The following is an 18026-nucleotide window of genomic DNA, read 5'->3' on the forward strand; positions in this document are numbered from 1 at the left end:
GCTAATTAAACCAGCGAAAACTCGCGATCATTAAGATTTCAAAAGTATGCTCTATAATCGCGATCATCGAGATTTGAGGAGTATCCTAATCGCATAATGCACGAATACATTAAAACAGAAATTTTTATCTGATGTTCGCTATATGATATTCACGATATGACGACACCATATGGTGTATGTGACAAGAGTCGGCACACATAGAACCAAACGACGACGATCCCACCTGTCCTTATCGCGCAATCGATCGAACTCTAATCGATTCAGGTCGAATCGCTCGTCGGCGATACGGATCCTGTTGATGCTTTCATCGATCATTATCTAGCAATGTTCAATAAGATTCAAATCCTATTCCGACATCGAGAGTACAATTTTTGATAACAATATTGTATAATCATGATATCATGCAAAGACGCAACACAATGAAAAATTAACGCACTAATGTACACTTACTGCATCAAAATCATAAATGGCTCGGTGCTTTCTAATATTCTAGTATAATAAAACAAATTATATATATAAATATACGTATAAGTTTTAAAACATTTTATTTTTATGTTCTACATTCTTTTAGAAGAGACTTCTTGATCTTTTTTTATTTTATATTTTCGACCTTGAAACGCTGATGCCCGAACGCCTCATTGAATACACGATCAATGTCTTCGTTAATGGCGCAGTGTCGTTGTCGAACGATTAAGCGACTACGTAATAGCACGAAGACGCGATGAAGGTCTGATAAATTTCGTCAGCCATTGCGCAATTGAAATTGCGTCTAAGATAACTAATATTAATGCTGCTTGTTTGCGATTGAACGCTCTTATCTTAATATCCATCTGCACATTTTTTCTCTCGTGAGAGAAAAAGCATCCGGAAATAGTAAAGTTTTTAAGTTTGTTTACGAGAGATCAGCTGCATTTTTTTAATAATATTGAATTGTATATTCTTTACATTACGTACTTTACATGTATTTTAGGCATACAAAAAATTCTATCTGCTGAAATATAACTTGATTTAATATAAATTAATTCTATATATAAATATAATAAATATAGAATTAAATTTGATTTTTTATTTCAAGTTTGTCGTTAGAATATGATATATTGTTACACTTCAAACAACAGATAGCGTATTTAATTATAATTACGTCGAGAACTGGTCTTGTAGAAATCGACGAGCCATCGCAGCGCGCAAACAAGACACTGACAAAACGAGTCTAAATCTGAATTACCGAATCGAGTCACGATTAATGGACACAATTAGTCTCAGCGCGAAAACAACTCGTTGTGCCAACAAGTGGAAGGTGGATCGGCGAAATCAGGTTGTCGGGAGCATCTCGCTGAACCAGAAAAAGAACTTTCTTCGGCCGATACCTTCGCACACATACCGACGATGTCGGCATTAATCGCATATCTTTCTTAAGATATACGGACGCAATACAATTAACTGGCGTAGCGGTTAAAAGCAGTTATTAATTTAATCACTCTCTTATATAACATCGTTGCGAGGAGGACTGGCTGTTTAAGCTTTGAGCGATAAAATAAGATCCACTTAAAAAAATTTTTTTTAATATATATATTTTATATTACATATAAAAATTACCACTTGATTCTGATTTTGAAGGAAAGTATATTCTTCTCGTTTCTTTAAAAAATATTACGTTACTGTGATTAATGGATTTTTTTGTTCTATTTTAAATTCCTTTCCTTCGATTCTAGCTCAATTTCACATATAAACGATAGTTTCGGGATCGCGCCGAGAAATAACCCGACGACGGAATTTCGCCGTCTCGCCGATAAATCGATCGCGAAGGAAATTAAGTCGCCCTCGCGTAACGGTATTTGTAAAATCGCCGCGGTTACCCGACGTTCTTACATCGTCGTTCGGCGCGCCGCTTCCATAAGTCGGCGAAATTGCAGCATGCTCTTCTCGAGCGGTCCGTTAACTTTTCGCAAGAACGGAAAACAGTTACCCCGTTCAGACATGCGTCCGGTGCGTCTCGCGTTCTCCGGAGGGCGAGACGGAGGGAATAAGGAGGGCGTTTCATTGACTCGACAGAGCGCGCGGTTTAATGATCACGACGAAACGAGGCGATCATTAAACCGCGCGTCGCAATTTGCGAGGTTTTTCTCCGCGACATCGACAACGACGCGGCAATCCGATTGATTTCGCTAACTGGTCACTTCCGCGGCGTAATTGGCTGAATCGCCTTCTGAAGAAGGCGTGTGAAGACGATGTTTCAGAAAGATTCGCGCAAAAAGTGCGTTATTTCGACCGATGAAATTGACCGAGCAAATCGTCGTTCAAAGCCTACGTTCTTTAAAGCAAAATTTTAAAATTATGAAAAATAGATATGATAATGATAAATTCCGTTTATCTTCAAATTGATGTAAATGCCTTCTCCAAATATAAATTAATTCTAATACAAACGCAATTATAATATTATCATTTAAAAGAAGAGAAATTTTTATTCGGTGTGTTTTGTATGAGATTTTCATTTCACATATATTAATTGATTTTTTTCTACTAATATATAACAAATCCGATTAATATCATTATCAATAATTTAAGATATTTTTAAGACTTTATATTCAATTCAATTTGACAGAGATTTAATTGCTTTCAATTAAAATAATTAATATATCAGAGCGATAAAGATAATTGCTTCGAAATAATAATAGTAGTAAGAAAGATTAAGATACAGCACGAAGCGATAATCCAAAAGGATTCATGCAAAGTGTGCGAAATGAACGGATGATAAAATGTTCATTCCGATAACGTCTTAACTCGATAACTCCGATTGAATTAAAGCTTTGTTTACTTGTCGTTGCAGCGGGGATTATTCTGCATAATTTAAGCGAGCTTTTTTTTCCAACCGACGCGGATGCACGTCGCTTATTAACTTCCCGTCGAATATGATGCCTATGTACGCTTCCAGCGTAATTGCCGTTTAGAGTTAATGGATAAGCATAAAGCGCCGTGTCCAGAGTTACATGTACGCCAATGTTTCTCGAGATTAGATTGACGATCGTGTTCATTCGAAGAAGGGGAGGAAAATACGATTAGGTCGCAGATTCGTAAAGATCGTAAAGAAAACGCCAATGAAATTTGCATTTTTTTCGCTAGAATTATCCTGGCACATACGATTTAAGAGAAAGAGAAAAAAGTTGCGACGTGATTATTTGACGTTTGCAGTAAGATTATAGGGTATGTGGATACTCGTATGCGTGTGATATATAGATATACATATATTGAGTACGGGATGTATGCGGGGACTGCATGTGGACGTGGTAGATGTTATGATGGGCCTATACAATTCTTGAAGGTATCGAACCTAACCAGCAACCATCGTGTATCGGAGAGTCCACCAATTAGAAAGCCCACCAATAAGAATCGACGAAGCACAGTTTCGAGAACATTTTTCATTGGGCATGATTTTTGGCGTTAAATAATTGGATATGATATGATTGTTATGGTGTTTCACACGCCATCTTAGATATATCTGAACCATTTATTAAGCCCCTTGCACAAGCCTAAGCGATAGGAATAGCGATAGCGATAGAATAGCATCTATTCTCTGTTCCTATTGGTAAATAATATTCACTAATAGAAACAGAGAATAGATGCTATTCTAAAATTATATAAATTTTTAGAGATAAAAAGAAAATTATTTTCCATATTTCTATATTTTAACAATACTATTTCGCTCATGTACGCCTAACAAACATTCTGTAACACTAGATAAAAAAATTGTATCTAAAGCCCCTTGCACCATAGCGATAGCGATAGGAATAGCGATAGCGATAGAATAACATCTATTCTCTGTTCCTATTGGTAAATAATATTCACTAATAGAAACAGAGAATAGATGTTATTCTATCGCTATCGCTATTCCTATCGCTATCGCTATGGTGCAAGGGGCTTTAGATACAATTTTTTTATCTAGTGTTACAGAATGTTTGTTAGGCGTACATGAGCGAAATAGTATTGTTAAAATATAGAAATATGGAAAATAATTTTCTTTTTATCTCTAAAAATTTATATAATTTTATACTTTATTATCTCTGTCCAATTTTCAAGATTTATTAAATATTTTGGTAACTAAACTTCTAGTTGTTAATTTATTAAAGCTAAGGTCAACTGCAATTAATTGAAGAATAAGATTTCGTCATTTAATTGTTCCTGATATTTAATTTATCAAGATTCTCTTTCCTTTTTCCTTATTTTATTAGTATATAAAGATGTTTCAATATATCCCATGGAAATATGATTCTTTTTATAGCGATAGCGATTTATCTAGTTTTCAATTATTATATCAGGAAAACGATACAGCTAAGAGTATGTATCAAAGTGTACTTAAGCCTACTTAAGAAATCGACGTGTATTAATCACATCTTAGTTTATTTGCTTTATTCGACGGTCATCATATACCTTTGCTTCTGCCTAAGAATGCTAAAAGTTCACCGCCGCTTTTATGCCCGGCTGCACATGCATTATTTATCTCGCCGCTCATTATAAAATCATGCGAATGGAAAAAAAAAAAGACGAAGCTCGTGGTAAGAGAGGCCGTCATTTATTTCTCGATCGTTGATAAGTTTCGCCCGAGGATTTTCACACGATTAAAAGCTCGCCGTGGAAGTGCGATGCGAGACGCAAGACTTTAGTTCCATCATCGCTTGATACGTGATCATTAGAGATCTGTTAAAGTGTCGTCGTTTAGCGATCCTTTATTATGCATAGCTCAATTACGATAGAAGGAAGAAGAAGGAAGATGAAGCTGACTGGCGCGCGACTCGCAATCGCTTCTTCTATTGGCTTTACATATTGTCCAACGATGCGTGGATAAGCGTAAAAGATAATTTATCATTAAGCGTTACGCAATTATCGTTGATTGCGCATCTGCCAGGCCGCGCGCGCGGAAAAACTTCGATCGTCGAGAGCGAGGGCTCTCGCATATATTAATTACTCCATGATTACGCAATAATGCGACAATATGCTCCGTGCACGGAGCCGCGGTAATTAAGAACGAAATAAAAACGTCCTGGATACTCCTCTCTTGTACGTGTGTTAATTACACACGGACACACGAGAAGTGCGCGTGTATAAGTCGTGGCAACATAAGCCGAAATGCATCACGCTCTTAAACATTCGCGCGTTACATTAAGGTCGTCGAATGTAATCGTATCACCTTTCCGTGATTTAGTGGTGGAGAAAAATTGGAACCTTAATCTTGCATCGCGCATTGCGTGATACCTGATCCCTCTCGCTACTTTGTATTCAACCTTCGACAACTAAATCGATCTTAATTAGTTATCCCAACTAATCGTGCAAATATGCTAAATGCGTAATTTGATCCCTAAAAGATGCGCGTGTTGCATAATCTACTTATGCAAATTATTACATGATTTTAAAATTATGAATTATGCAGTATTCGCGTTGACAGGATTTAACTTTTTAATTTAATTTTACTGAAAAATTTTGTGATAAGGCAAATATACACACACTATACTATACGATTAAATATTGAGTCAAAAAGAGTGCTGCCTACATATTGCATTAATAGTTGCACAGTATGAATAAGATATAATATTGAAAGATATCATCTTTATTCTCTACCTTGAAAAAGATACGTGTTCTTATAATGACACAATATTCAGCATACATTTCGAATAGACGTTTTCTTTGAGGATTTCCGAAATTCCTTTACTATATACAAAAGATATCACACCTTATTTCGTAAGCCACATCTCCGCGGATTTTTCCATGTGCACGTTTCTTTCTCTTCTCTTCGAACGAAGTATTATCGTCCTGGTTGGTGAATCTTTTTTCCTTAGTCACTCCACTGACCTCTTCGGTAGAGAGACCTGCGTATATAGGCCTACCTGGCTCTCTCGCTCGTGAAAGATGTTCTATACCTGAATATACCTGAGATACACGGTCAGTATTTATCTCAGGAGCGCGATCCGCATGTGTGTATGCTCACAGACGAACCGTTGTACGTACACATCCATGCTAGCTAAGTGTGTCCCGATGTTGAATACCGATGGTCGAGATGGTGCACTATAGAAAACGTTAAAAAGAGATGCACCTGTCAGGTCGGGCAACACCCCCGTCAGAGGGTTTACCTGCCAGAGCTAAAGAGCTAAAAAATCGTTAGTTCTATACCCTTCCTACCTTTCATTTCAGAATTTTCTTGTAACTATTTCGTTGCTACGGGAGTTTTATATGTATACGATACATTCCGAACCTGCAACCGTGAGAACAATGTTTTTTTTCTTGTCTCAGCTAAATTTGAGCAAAATGTTAATTATTTATTTATATCATTGATACAAGAAAGAGATTTATTTTTATTATCCATTAGTACTCTGGATATAACGTTTAGCTAGATTATTTTAATAAGTTACCTATATATATAAAAATATTACTCTAGATGATATTATATTTTTGATGAAAATTAATATAACATCTCACACATTTCTTTTCTGATAAAATATACAATGATTATCTTCTTATTATGCAATGAAGATCTTCTTAATATGCAATATAATACAATAGATGTATAATGCGAATATTTAAATTACCACCAAGCAAGTGTCATATTGCATACTTCTGTGACAATTTTAACTCGATTGGCTTCATGACGAATTATTTATAACAAATTTTTATGGGATATTTTTAGCGCAACACAGTAAAATTGAAATTAGACGTGCGGCAATTTCGCGATAAGGAACAGTGAACCTGATTGCGCAAAAGTGAATTTACATTCGCTGCAGTGTGGCACATTACGTAATGTTTCGTATTAGCTTACGCGCAGCGTGGGTTGCCCGTTGAAATATATATATGTATATATAGGAGTATATAATTATGCGTATCATAATTGTGATGAAAATGGGAAACGTCAACGTGTGATACCGTGCGCTGTGTATAATCAGCGAGGAATCGGATCGTATCATTAATCAACGTCATTGCTAAATATACTTTGGAGAACAACGAATATTTATTATTTAATGTCGTATCGTTAATGTCGCTATATTTTCAGCAAGTACAAGATATCATATATGATAAGCGCATGCTCTTCTAGAGTAATGGTTTCCTAGAAAATTTCTTATCGATACGCGCTGTTCATTAATACCTTAAATTAATTATATCTATGATTAAATGAATATTCGAACGTGATTACTCACTTTCCGGTGCGGATCTGTACATCTAGCGAAATTGAGTCAATCGTCTGCAAAAATTCATTTCTACGATTTCGTTCGATTAATTCGCTCAATTTTGTAAGCGGCTTAATCGCACGATATCACAAAAACGAGTCTCAACGTTTAACACTTATCGCTTGAACTACTTTTTACTCGGCATTATATAAATTAAATAACCGCTTTTCAGAAAGGCGACACTCTTTTAATCTATTGATACAGATAGAACGACATGAATAAACGCAGAGTTAAAAAAATAAAGATTTATATTAAGAAAATTTTTGTCGATGAGGCTTAACATGATAATTTTGCATAAAATAAAAACGTTAATGAACCGTTAAATATATGTTACAGAAATTATAGAGAAGAAATTTGCTACTGTCGTGCTCGGCAAAAAGATATAGTAATACAGGCGGAGTATGACATTGCGCTTTATTTTATTTGTATACTTATCTAATTTATTATCCAACGACAATGAATACGTAATGATACTGAATATTTAGATTAAAAGGAAAAGGTTCATACGGAATAAATTTTAGAAATAATTATAAAATAATAATTATAATAATTACAAATAATAAAAATAAGATGGATATTTGATATTATAAAAGTAAAGAAAAATTCTCTCACACATTAGCGTAGTCTAACTCTCTCTATGCTGTGAAAATATATCATTTCTTTCTTATATCATAAAATATATCATTTCTTAAAAAATTATTATTTAAAAAAATAAAACAAACAGTTAATGAGAAGATCCAGCAAAACAAGAGTTATCGCGCGTATAATCAAAAGTTTTCTTTTCTTTATTATTATTCATTCAAGCTAGCTCATTGATCATTGATTTCTTATTTCTCAAATATATGATGTAAGAGTCGTCAATCGATATAAGCGATGCGTAAGATATTTAATAACAAATATAATTCCAGTTGCAACAGAATCGACATGCGGCATTTGCAGCTTCGCGCTGCATTCCGATCTAAATCCGTATCATTAAGTTCAATTTCACGCGGCGATAGCCTTTCCTGCCAACGCGTACGCGTACAGCGCTCCGTTTCACTCGCGCGCCGCCCAGGTGACTTGCTCGTAAATCTGTTATACAGTTACAGGAAATATTATCCTGCATCTGACAAGATCTGAATGCGTAACGCGAAGGACCAGGTAGCCGATCAAGCCGGCCGGCCGGTCGTGAACACGGGGTAAGAGTAAAAGACGAGGTAAAGAGAGGGGAAAGAAGGCGCATGAGGCGGGGTTAAGGGATAAAAAAAGAGTAATAACGCGTAGGAGACGTTATGCGGCAACGTTAATTCGCGGGGGATTGTAAAAATAAAAGGAAAAAAAATATAACGAGAGAGTCGGCGAAACTCGGGAGTAGCATAGGCGTTTCTCTATCTCTCTATCGGCAAATTGCAATTTTTCTTTCTATCGCGACGTGACAACTTTGTGGGCGCCTTTCGCATTATTAATTACAATCAGGCATGCGAGACGATTCTTATACGCTGCTGCGCCGGTTCTCCACAAAACTCCGATCATAATTATTCGACCAATCGTTCGAGCAAACGCGAACGCGCCCCGTTCTCCATGAAAACGTGCGAACGTATCCCGATGTCAAATCGCGATTTATGAATTTGTCGAATGCGAGTCTATTGTAAACAAGTGTCCCGTTAGTTTACGTTTATTCAGGCGGAATGGAAAAAAAAAATCGATAGAGTATTTCAAGCGTTACCGCGTCTGATACGATAATTTCGCTGATCTCACTTTTTCTTCCTTCGACTGTATCGAATTACAGTAATTATACAGATGTGATTGACATATGCAAATCTCACATTCACGCAACGCCTCTGATATCGTTTTGTCCTTTTTTGGAGAACAAGGTTTTTTTTATCAGCTTTAGTTTTGTATAATCGAAGTTTAGTTTTGCATAAAAATTCTTATATACATAGGTATACGCGGAATTAAATTATATAAGTATTTTAAAATATAGATTAATTACTTATTAGACGATTAATCACGGAATTTATCTTTATTTTATTTATTCGATCCGATTATTTTACTGCGCATTGTCAATCCGAATTATATTTAGATCGTCGAAAAATCAAACGATAAAATCTCGGACGAAATATATTTGACTATAAATATTGCCGAAATATTTTACGTGCTATGTTTACACATACGCGGAATATTAAATTATAAGCATTTTAAAATAACCAATTGTGCGGGCTGATAATTGCTAATTATAATAATTATACGGAATGATTGTAAGGTAAAAGTACTAATGCTTGGACATGCACCTATATCTGGACATTCGTATTTTTTTGATTTTTAAATATGGATATCTAAACTTTTAATATGGAATGTATATATATATTAAATGTATGTACATATGTTCATGGCTGAAAGTTTTGATATCCGCATTTAAAGACCAAAAGAATACGAATGTCCAGATATAGGTACATGTCCAAGCATTGGTACTTTTATCTTAATTCGCATGATATCGTAATATTACGGATAATAATATAATATAGAGATATAAATAGAAATATAAAAATATATAGAGCGCTCTTACCTTCTTGCTCGAATCTCATGCGAATGACGACGATGCTGTGGATGTATCGCGCAGATTATGTAATATATATCCTTACCAGTAAAATATTTTGGCAACGAATTGTTATTACGAATTATTTATCAATAACAAAATATTTGGCCTTGATGTCGCCTAACACGTTATTGTTGACATGCTGCGGCTCTGTTTATCATTCGCACGCCGACAGGAAAATAGTGATGCGAGGCACTCGGTTCGACTTTTCGATTATTGATATACATAATTCGGATCGAGAACACGCAATGAAATATTCGAATCGCAGGATCAAGTAAATAAAAATAAGCTCCGTGATACATTAATTTAATAAATAATTAATTTCTATACCTTAAAATATTTGTATAATTTATAATATTCCGCATAAAGGTGTTTTTTACATTATTTTTTTTAATTATTGCGAAGATCGCAAAACAAACTTTCGATTTAACACGCTCTACCTCCATACGATGGGTAGGGCGATTGTTATCGGATATATTGTTCTGCAATGCGTATTATCAAATATTATTTATCAAAAATGGAAGATTAGAATTTTATATATATATTTTTTTTTTACTAGGAAAAAGTAAAATGAGAAGCGATATAATTGTAGAATATTTTTCCCTTAAAAATTGCAGCCTATCGTATGTGCATCGTTAAGAATCTGTCAAAAATATTTACGTAAACGATGCCAGCTGCTGGGTTAGGGAATGCCGATAACAACGTTCTACAAATTTTCATTAGCGACATGCCCAGGGCCGTAGCCCTTCGGGTAGAGTGCGAGCTTGATTTATAGAATGCGCTCCCTTGATTTCGCGGTATAATGTGCTTTATGAAGTCAACGTTATTTATGCATTTACAAACGACGGAGACGCGCGCCCGCCCGATTCACGAGACTTCCGTGACGAACCGGTTCGAGATAAAGGATTGATAAACGACACGACGATCTTGTTAAATATCATTGGTGAACACAGCACAGCAGATGATCGTCCGGTGAAAAATTGCGAAATTTTTCCGCTCCGTCACGATTGCGCGACGCGCTAATTATCGGCGAATATAGAAATCGATGCGTGTGAATAAAAAGGAGCGTTGAATTATAGCGATCTCTCGGGGCGGAGCGCCAAGGAGCTAATCTGAATATCAATGGCGGAAGGAGATCGTGCGGCGCGACGCGTTGGTTGCAGCGCGCGTCATCCATCGCACGTTTCACGTCTTTACTTTGCAATGCAAAACGTTTCGGACGGCACGACGACCCGATTTCGTGCACGGCTATCTCGTCCGAAAATCACGTGCGCACGTAATACGTATAGTTTCTTACCGTGGTCAACGTGTCCGAACGATATGCAAAAAGTGCAACGAGTGCAATGCAGCGTCGGTCTCGTCGAACTAATCTAAACGTCACTTTGACGAATCATTCCGGATGTCATTCCGGAGAGTTGCGCGTATAATAGCGTATCAGCTTAGATTTCCGGGCGATTTCGCTGAGATCACCTGTCAGATTAAATTTATAATAGCGGTCTAATAGCGGCACGAATAAAATAAGAAAGCAATTATATAATTAGCGTCCTCGACGTTAATAATCGTGTTGTCTGTGGTGAAAATAAATAAATGAAGCAATAATGGAGGGAACTCATATAAACGATCATTTCCCGTGTTATTTAGGAGTCGATTCGCCGAAGGTGTCAGGAAACGTCTTTAAAATGCACAGGAAATATTATCGAGTACTTTAGGTCTCTTATAATCCGCTCACGTAGATCCATTTAGCGCACGACAGTAGTACAACTCGTCGCGACGCACGCCGAAGGCAAGACAGCGTTGTCGTCGATCTTACCGATTCTGTCCCGCGATTATTTTATTACGAGGGGATATTACAGCGGTATACGAGAGCGAAACGTCACGTATTGCAGAAAACGAATATTAGATACACACGACACGACACGAGGTATTAGCAGCCATTAATATTTATCATGCATGCATGGTCATGTGGCTCTGAACTAATCATATTTTACAGTATATATATTTTTCGTAACGCATATAGTGATACTGAGCTTGTACCATCGCTTAATATTTTTACTATAATTTATTCGCATTAACTATAATGATAAAATACTTGATTCTGTCAACAAAAAAACTAACTCTTAAATAAAATAGCATTTGTTAGTTGGATTTTAAGAATATCTAATTTATAATTTAAGAATGATATTTATAATTCATTTATAATTTTATTTTAATGAAAAATTAAATCTATATAGTCACGAAAAAAATAATTTTCTAATAATCTCCTAAAGTAATTTTTCTAAGTGAAATTACGTATGAAGGCATAAAGAAAAATGCTGGACCACCCTGTGAAGGGCCATCAAGACGAAATTCGTCGTTCATTATTATAGAATTTAGCATCCCTTGTCGCGACATTAAATCGTCGTTTCTTAGCATAAACTTTTCAAATGCATCTTGCACGCGTTCACGTTTTTCTTCATATCGAGAGATGTATCCCCGCCGCATTATTCGCCACATCTGCAACCACCGTATCATATTGTTGTATCACTCTCTCGACGCGGATCTTTTGCATTGCAAAATTCAAACGAGAGTCGCGGGTATCTCGTCGCCTATCTCCTCCTCGCCGTCCTATCGGTCGCGGATGCAAGCATCAGCGTCGAGATAGGATTTAACGGACCACGACCGACGTACGCTCGCATATACCGCACACGTAAATATCATTCCTTTAGCCGGATGTTTCCGAGCTGCGCTCGCGATTCGCGAATAAAACGATCGCGAATATCGTGGCGCCGCGTCGTTTCTGAAGACGAGAGCCGATCTTCCATGGCGCCACGGTACGATAACTATCCTGGAAAAATGGCTGGTATTAAATATCATTACTCTCTAAGAGCAATAGGCACGCGATTTTTTTGCAAGCAGTAGGCATGCAATTTGAATTTTATTTGGAAATTCGGTATTGTTGGTAACGTAATGATTATGAGATAAATTACTTTCTTTGACATCTCCAGAAGCGGATGGAAGCGAAATATTTGTGATAATTAATTTTTTTTCGTTTGTTTAAGTGATAGTTGTATTGATGGCTCCAATAAATGACAAGCTGTAATAATAAATTTTATATATAATAAGATTTGAGGAGAAGAAGTCTCTGAAGTGATGGATACAAATTATAATCCCTGCCCAACTATCGAATTAATGATCTTTATTACTAATCGCGCTATAGTTATAACGCTTTTACGTAATTATGATTACTGTAATAAAACTAAAAACTCTCGTGTAAGATATCCGTCAATGTGTGCGTATGTATACACGTGAAAAAATAAAAATTCGCGAGTATATAATAACCATAAAATATGACTGATTTATACGTTTACGAGAACACATCGCTTACCCGCGTCGTAAAGAATATAATCAACCGAAGCGAGCTGTAATTTCGCGACGCGTGTAAACGATACTAATGTGACCATGTGTTACGTGCTCGTACATAAGGAGGATTCATCCATCTAAACCAATTAAAACCGATTAGGGAAAGAGGGAGAAAGAAACAGAGAGAGAGAGAGCAATCATATCTATAATAAAACAGAATTCCGAGTTCGATTCTGCGTCCTATAAGAGTCTACGTTTCCGCTCCCATGCATTGCCTTCTTCTAGGCAATCTTTCGATTCAGTTGGACAACAACTTACTGCAATGTCGTACGGATGTTGCTAGATGCGGACACGCACACACGCGTACGGACGCGTGGCACACGTAATCAGCTGATGTGAGGTCTCAAGTACATACCCTTACATATACAAAACTGCAACCAATGCGCTCGAACGTAAATCATAACGCATAACCGTTTCTACAGGCTCCATCTTATATACCGATACGCGCAAATCTCATGCGGACGTACTCGCATAGCCACCATTATCGCCTTTATTCTCGTCGGTCTGCATATACGCACATATACTTAGTATATTTCTCTTTCCCCATGTACTTTAATAACACGCGCGTATACACCACCATCCTCCCGGGCATCGTCCGGGTGTCAGAGATCGATGAATTATCGGATCCCGATGCGTCGCAAGACTTGAGACAGCACCGCCGCAATTTCCGACCAGCACGCATCGTATATACGAGATGGACGAGGACGATCCGTTTTCCGAGAGGGAAATTACGGAGCGGTCGCTTCCGCAATTCCGTGGAAGCGTATCACCCTAGGGCTCGATCGTACCGGAAGATCGCACGATTCTATATCTTCCGTGAATTACCGGTGTATCGCGAAATAAGATCGAGCGCGCAAGAATAGCTTCTTCCGCAATCTTGATCTAAAATATGGTATAAAGCAATAATGCGACCAACTATATATAAGTCGACTTCTCTCCAGACAATTTCATTTAAATCTGAAGAATATAGTTTCTACATTTTTTTAGTCCTGATAAGCGTTCGATAAATACATTTTTCTTTTTTCCGATATCTCAATGTTACGCCCGCATTAACGTGATGACCTAATTAAGCGTTTTCCCTTAAGCAGCGACTCAACTACAAAATATCGATCGCACAAATCTCTTGTATAATAATGAACTTTTGCAACTCGGTACATTAATTCGGTACATTATATTTGCGATAGCGTGAAATTTATTCGATCGCGGCGAAAAATCATCGGCGATATATACGAGATACGTCGCTGCGTGTGGAGCGGCGTTATATCAGGATCTGAAATAATTTACCGCTGATCCGACAAGAATTATTGCGGCCGATATAAATAACATTTATCGGATGTAAAAGCCGGGGATAATGTTCTACGCGGTAATTTAGCGTACATTAACGTATCGGAATAGCAGAGATGGGCAGAAAGCGTGCGTCTTCTTGGTGCGGAATATTTAATTTAATAATCCGACGCCTATCTGCACGCTCGTCTCCTAGCGGCCATAAGAGAGTATACGGCTTTATCATCGCGATAAGATTAATTACAACGACCGGGCCCATTCAGGATTAACAACGCCCGTTCAGAACTTGGTCCGCAGATTCTTCGCGTTCGATCTTCTTCGAAGATACGGGGACGGTGGCTATTTTCATAGTTGGATGTAAAAGATCGAAACGAAAGTGGCAAGCCGCAGGAACCATGCGGGAGAGGATGAACGCGCACGCAACTGTCAATGATAAATCATACTTAGAGCTCGTTGGCGAACTCGCTCGCAGTTTCGTGCGTAACTCGGCGAAAGATACTGAAAAGCTCGGGGCGCGTCGGGACGCATCGTCGATTTATGATATCTGCAATAGAGTCGTATCCGAACGGAAGGCTGTGCACGCGAAACGTCGAACGTTCGAACCGCGTACATGGGACCCGACGTGGAACATGCGTGGATTTTTCAGCAAAAGTCTTCTCTTTATTCGGATCGGGGATAGTGACACCGCGCTCTGTGGGTGTGCGGGCACGCGATACTCGCGTACACGCACGTATCTCTCCTCCAAGAAAGAGAGAGAGGAGCAAACCGGGCGAGAAACAACGATAAAGCGAGAGCGAGGGGAAAGGCCAGAAACCGCTTGGAATCTCGAGGCGGGACACACGGACGGTGCATGGTATTTTTAGACATTAAAATCGCTCCATAAATTAAATCCGCAAAAGGACGAGGCGGTCCGCCGGAATGAGATGGCACCGGTGAACCGTTTCGGGGTCTTCTTGAGTTTCTCTACATCGCATCGTCCTCCAGCCTCGTGGGAGATAAGGCCATAACATGACCTGACTTAACGCATCGTTCTGGAAGAAAGCTTGCGAAAGGGGGTCCTGACAAAATTTCAAATAATTTCGACGCTGAAACAACCCATCCGAGATATTTGCACGAAAATCGTTTCTGCGTACGATTGTTTGAGCGAACATCTTCTGTGATGTTGCTTTAGGAATGTGCATAATAAATGCGAAATTTTTATCGCAACCTGTACGAATAACATGCTCTTTAGTATATATAATTATGCACACATACAAAAATTGGATGGCATACTCTTATAAATTAAAACGAATTAGCCAAGCACGTCGTGCAACGAAAGGTCATGCGGCCAATAAAATTACAATTTTTATTGCAGTCTCCTTCTGTGCTATTTTTGTCAATGATGTAGCTACATATGTATAGCTTATATCAATATCTAGTCGCATATCTAGATTTGAAAAAAATTTTCGACGTCATAGAGCTCACGAGAAATAGAATATATATATGCAGACTTTATAAATTAAATCTCTTGTAAATCTCACTCTCTCTTTATTTTAAAAAAAGTCTAGGATCTTTTTATGAAGCTTTAAAATTTTATAAGATGAAATTTCATACAACTCTCTATGCTTTTTATAAACAAATTAAATTCACAAAAAAGCACTTACGACACATAATATATAAACAAAAATCAATATGAACGCTTCTTCGTTCGAATAATTTGTGGATATTTAAGACCTTGTTTTGATTAAATTTTGTCTCCCAATTCGAAAGCGCGAATATATTTTCGATGAATTATGCAACATTGTGTTTATCGTGCTGATTATAGATTCATTATTCGAAAATAATTATCACTATCGTACGTGATTTATGACGGATATTTTTATTCGCAGCAACGATGATTGTGATTGCTTGCTAAATTCGCGATGAAAGCAACATTTCACGATTCGTGAAACGTTACTCGAAAAGTTTCTCACTACAGTCTCGACATTTTTACGATCTTTATAACGCACACATAATAACTGTGTTACCTTATTTTAATATTCCATAAAATGAGTCATTCTTAAAAATAACAATCTGTAAATTTAAATAACAGCATTTATAAATATTTGCAACGTTAAAGTTAAAACTGCGAGCAATCAAATCCTCACATGTTGCGAAAAAAAGCGATCATTATCAGCACAAAAAGATATAGCCTTATTTTCTACAAATAAGTCATTTCTTTTTACTTTAAGTATACTATGTATTATGTTTGTGCAAATAATTATATGAACACGATCAATCATGTGTCTTGTAATAAATAGTAGTGTAGCGCAGAATAGATGCGCAATTAGTTTCTCTATCACTACTACTGCCTTTCGGCACAAATATCAAATACCTTCTTATTTATAATTAATGGCAATCAATTATGATATGTTTTAGTTCGCTGATTATCCGGACGGAAGCAGGGATGATCATCACACAATTTCTCTGAAACGCAAGAATATGAGACGAACCACCAACAATATAAACTTCGATTAATCTAAAAAAAACGGTAATTATTTCAAAACAGCTGATTTTACAGTTTGATAGCTTGAAGTTCGACATGTATTAATAAAGTTATACATACACAAACACACATACACACACACACACACACATGTATACAAAGCGTTTTAGAAATAAATGTGAGTATATGAGATCGATAATTATATAATATATAAACTATTTTTAATTTATTTGTACCTATTTGCAAATGTTAACTATAGCGCGTGCGCGGTTATTTATATAGATTTGTATTAGTAATACAAATCTATATAACTTGCAAACTGAATTGTAGCAATAATTAAATTATCCCGCTTTTTATTTAATTGATAATCTTATTTAAAATATAAACGAAAGAAATAAAATACAAAAAAATCAAGTTTAATAAAATTTAAGTTTTTTGATACTTAAGCCTTTTTTTTGTTATTTAAGTTTTCATGATTTTTCTTTTTACTTAAATTAAAATTTTAACTTTTATTTTAATTTTAATTTAAGTTTTAATAATTTTTTTTTATACAAAGATTAATGCAAATTTATACGCTTAAATCATTCATGACGTCGAATATGTAAGCAATGTCTAGTTCTCATCGACCCAATAATGGGTTATCTTCTACGCATGCATACAACAAATGGATTACGACGGTCAAACGAATTGAACGTACACATGTGTGTACGCAGGTAGGTGTGTATACAGGTGAGAGCCGTACTCTCTTAGCCCTTCGGAGCCGTGCATTGGCGACTCAATGCCGACTCGGAGGAGAATAAAGGATGAGAAGCGCGCGAAGAGGGAACGAGAGTAGTCCGAGCCCTCGTAAGACACGTGAAACTGACCAATAGATCCGGTTTAGTAAGTTTCCGGATTCCACGGGGTCATCGGGTGGGCCCCTCGGTCTGCGCAAAGAACGGTACCTCCGTTATCGCCCCTCTTTCGGCTTCCCCCGTTCACGCTCACGGGGAAAGAGAGAAAGAGAGAGTGTGTGTACGGAAGGTCCGGTCGCAGGACCTGCAACCCCTTGCAACTGTTCGTCTTGTAGTGCGCGCACTGTCCATCCGCATATATT

The 18026-nt window shown here is 37.1% G+C and overlaps 1 protein-coding gene across 2 annotated transcripts in view; it reads left to right on the forward strand.

The window, feature by feature from the left end:
* LOC145939946 (uncharacterized) overlaps nucleotides 1-17119 on the forward strand; it is a 124209-nt gene extending 107090 nt beyond the window's left edge. For both annotated transcript variants that reach the window (XM_083044609.1, XM_083044610.1), the window contains one exon: nucleotides 16864-17119. In XM_083044609.1, coding sequence (XP_082900735.1) covers nucleotides 16864-16871 — 8 coding nt within the window. In that variant the 3' untranslated portion in view covers nucleotides 16872-17119. The remainder of the gene's footprint in view (nucleotides 1-16863) is intronic.
* Nucleotides 17120-18026: the final 907 nt, after the last annotated feature.

Source organism: Prenolepis imparis, unplaced genomic scaffold, assembly GCF_030444845.1.
Source record: "Prenolepis imparis isolate NDT839.2.m4 unplaced genomic scaffold, iyPreImpa1.0 SCAF_8, whole genome shotgun sequence".
Lineage (NCBI taxonomy): Eukaryota > Metazoa > Arthropoda > Insecta > Hymenoptera > Formicidae > Prenolepis > Prenolepis imparis.